A 3,003-nucleotide genomic window follows, 5' to 3' on the forward strand; every position below is an offset into this window, starting at 1 on the left:
GGCGATAATGAGCCCCGAGCACCCAGCACGACCAGAGTAGAAATACCTGTCGCTGGGGGGGCGGCAGGAATGGCAGTCATGGCCAGCTGCGCTTGGCCCTCTGCACCTCCTTTAGACGACCTGGAGGAGGATTCCGCCGCGGCGGCGGAGACAATTGCAGAAGGCGGAGCACCTCCGCCTTCCGAGGGCGAAGGACCTCAGCCCAGCGGCGAAAAATCCCCTTGCCGGTCTGAGCCTAGCGTCCCTAAGCCTGCCGCGAAGCCAGACCCTGTCCCTGAGGCGGAAAGCGACCTGTGGAAGGAGATGGCTAAACGGCGAAGGGAGGCGTGGAGTATGCTAGCCAGACACGGCTTGGAGACTGGGGACGAAGGCGCTGTTGACGCAGCGAAAGCCTGGGCTTTTCCTGTAACGTACACCCAGGGAGTAGACCAGCAGGGACAAGTTGTGCAAGTGGGAGAATATTCGCCCCCCAACTGGAAGCTGCTAGCCCAGCTGAGACAGACAGTGAGTCAGTTTGGTTTCCGGAGTGAGCCAGCTAAGCAGATGCTAGATTTCTTGTTCGATACATACCTGCTGTTGCCAAATGATATGAGAAGTATAGTGAAGCTGATTTTCACGCAACATCAGCAGTTGCTATTTAACGCCCACTGGCAGGCTCTTGTTCAGGAGTCAGTTGCAGTACAGAGGGGCCCGGGAGATCCGTTAGCTGGAATTACCATAGACGAACTAATGGGATTGGGTCAATACCGCAGGACAGAGGCTCAAATGATTTCAGGACCCGACAAGGTTAGGGAAGCCATGCGTCTAGTAAGGAGTGCCATCGATCAGGTCAAGGATAGCTCAAGCATACCCATGTATATAGGGATAAAACAGGGAAGAAATGAATCCTTTGGGGACTTTGTAGATAAGGCTGCTGCTGCTATTGAAAAGGCAGGAGTCCCAGAGTATATGAGAGGGGCGCTGCTAAAGCAATGTGCATTGCAGAATAGCAATGAGGCAACAAAAAGGGTATTATCAACTTTGGGGGCCAATTGGACAATAGAGGAGGCGTTGGAGAGGATGGCACTGCAGCCGTCAGGGGCGCAGGCCTTCCTAGTTAGTGCACTAAAAGAAATAGGCTTGGGGCTACAAAAGCAAGCCGAGTCCACACAGTCGCAGGTGCTAGCCGCTCTTGCTCCGCTCCGTGCTTCTACAGCAGCCCCGGCTACATCGAGCGACCACCGGCCTCCTTCGGCGCAATGCTATAGATGCGGAAGCGGAGGCCACTTCCGACGGGACTGCCGAGCCTCAGGAGTGTGGTGCCAAAACTGCCAGAGCAACACGCACAACACGTCAGCTTGCCGCCGCAAGTCGGGAAACTCCCGGCGGAGCGCGCCCGGCAGCCGCGCCCGGACACAAGTAGCCGCCGTGACATCAGCGCCATCTCCTGTCTACAACCAGCCACAACAGGGAGCCTGGGACTCGACCTGGCAGCCGCAGTAAAAACATCTTTGATGACAGCTCGCCCCGTCAAAGTCCCAACTGGAGTTTATGGCCCGATAAATATCAAAGGACAAGCTCATGGAGGACTAATAGTGGGACGCTCGTCGAGCTCCATTGTAGGGCTGTTTGTGCTTCCAGGCGTCATTGATGCAGACTACACCGAGGAAATACAAATAATGGTATATACTCCTTTCCCTCCTATTACGATTGAAAAGGGCCAGCGTGTTGCTCAATTTATTCCACTTCCACAGTTGAGCCGGGGTGTTCAACCACAAAGACAAACCCCACGCGGAGACCAAGGATTCGGATCATCAGGTATTGCTATGCTCACAATGGATCTCCATACCAGACCCAAAAAGAAGGTGAAACTAACCTATGCAGGAGAGACAATAGAAATGATGGGACTCCTAGACACTGGGGCAGATACCAGCATTGTCTCTCCAGAAAAATGGCCCCACAACTGGCCATCGGTGCAAACTACGGATACCGTCACAGGCGTCGGGGGATTCACCCTCGCTAGAAAAACACCTCCAGTAAAGGTCACTATAGATAGGCAAGATTTGGTGACTGTGTTGTCCGTAGTTGCGTTACCGCCATCGGTACATTGCTTGATTGGAAGGGACATCTTGGCTCAGATGGGGGTCGTTTTATCCAACGAGCACCCTTTGGGGTAATTGCCATTGCTTGGACTTTCCCGATCCCAATCACCTGGACTACCAATGAACCGGTAATGGTTAAGCAATGGCCTCTAAAAAGGGAAAGTCTAATACAAGCACATCAACTCGTAAAGGAACAATTCCAACAAGGACATTTGAAACTCTCGACAAGCCCATGGAACACGCCAATTTTTGTGATCAAAAAGAAGTCAGGAAAATATCGTCTTCTGCACGATTTAAAAGCAGTAAATGATCAGATGGAAGCGATGGGGGCATTACAGCCAGGCCTCCCCAACCCAGCAATGCTCCCACAGCATTGGCCTCTTCTGATCATTGATCTAAAGGACTGCTTCTTCACTATAGCCTTACACCCTCAAGATACTAAAAGATTTGCGTTCACCCTACCAGCAATAAACAGAGGAGAACCTGATAAACGGTATGAATGGACTGTTCTTCCACAAGGAATGAAGAACTCGCCTACCCTGTGCCAACTGTATGTTGATGCCGCATTACAACCATTGAGGATACAGTGGCCCAACACAATTATTTATCATTATATGGATGATATCCTCTTTGCTCAAGAATCAGCATTTACAGACACTCAGATGCAGGAGATTCAAAGCGCCCTAGCAAAGGCATCCCTCATAATAGCTCAAGAAAAAATACAGCAATCCACACCATGGAAGTACTTGGGGTGGTCTATCACAGGCCAGATCGTACGGCCGCAGAAGCTCCAGCTTGCAACAAAGATCACCACTCTAAATGAGGCACAGCGACTGCTAGGAGATCTGCAATGGCTCAAGCCGATTGTTGGGATACCCAACTCCTTGCTAGACTCCCTCAGGCCACTACTTAAAGGAACTGA

The 3,003-nt window shown here is 51.6% G+C and overlaps 1 protein-coding gene across 1 annotated transcript; it reads left to right on the forward strand.

Annotated features, from left to right (window-relative positions):
• The first annotated feature begins 333 nt into the window (after nucleotides 1-333).
• Nucleotides 334-2,019, forward strand: LOC148220695 (endogenous retrovirus group K member 8 Gag polyprotein-like). The gene is made up of 2 exons (XM_088154863.1): nucleotides 334-1,233; nucleotides 1,978-2,019. Exons 1-2 carry the CDS (start codon nucleotides 334-336, stop codon nucleotides 2,017-2,019), a joined length of 942 nt encoding a protein of 313 aa, XP_088010989.1.
• The last annotated feature ends 984 nt before the right edge of the window (nucleotides 2,020-3,003 follow it).

Source organism: Sturnus vulgaris, chromosome 32 (assembly GCF_052056855.1).
Source record: "Sturnus vulgaris isolate bStuVul1 chromosome 32, bStuVul1.hap1, whole genome shotgun sequence".
Taxonomy (NCBI): domain Eukaryota; kingdom Metazoa; phylum Chordata; class Aves; order Passeriformes; family Sturnidae; genus Sturnus; species Sturnus vulgaris.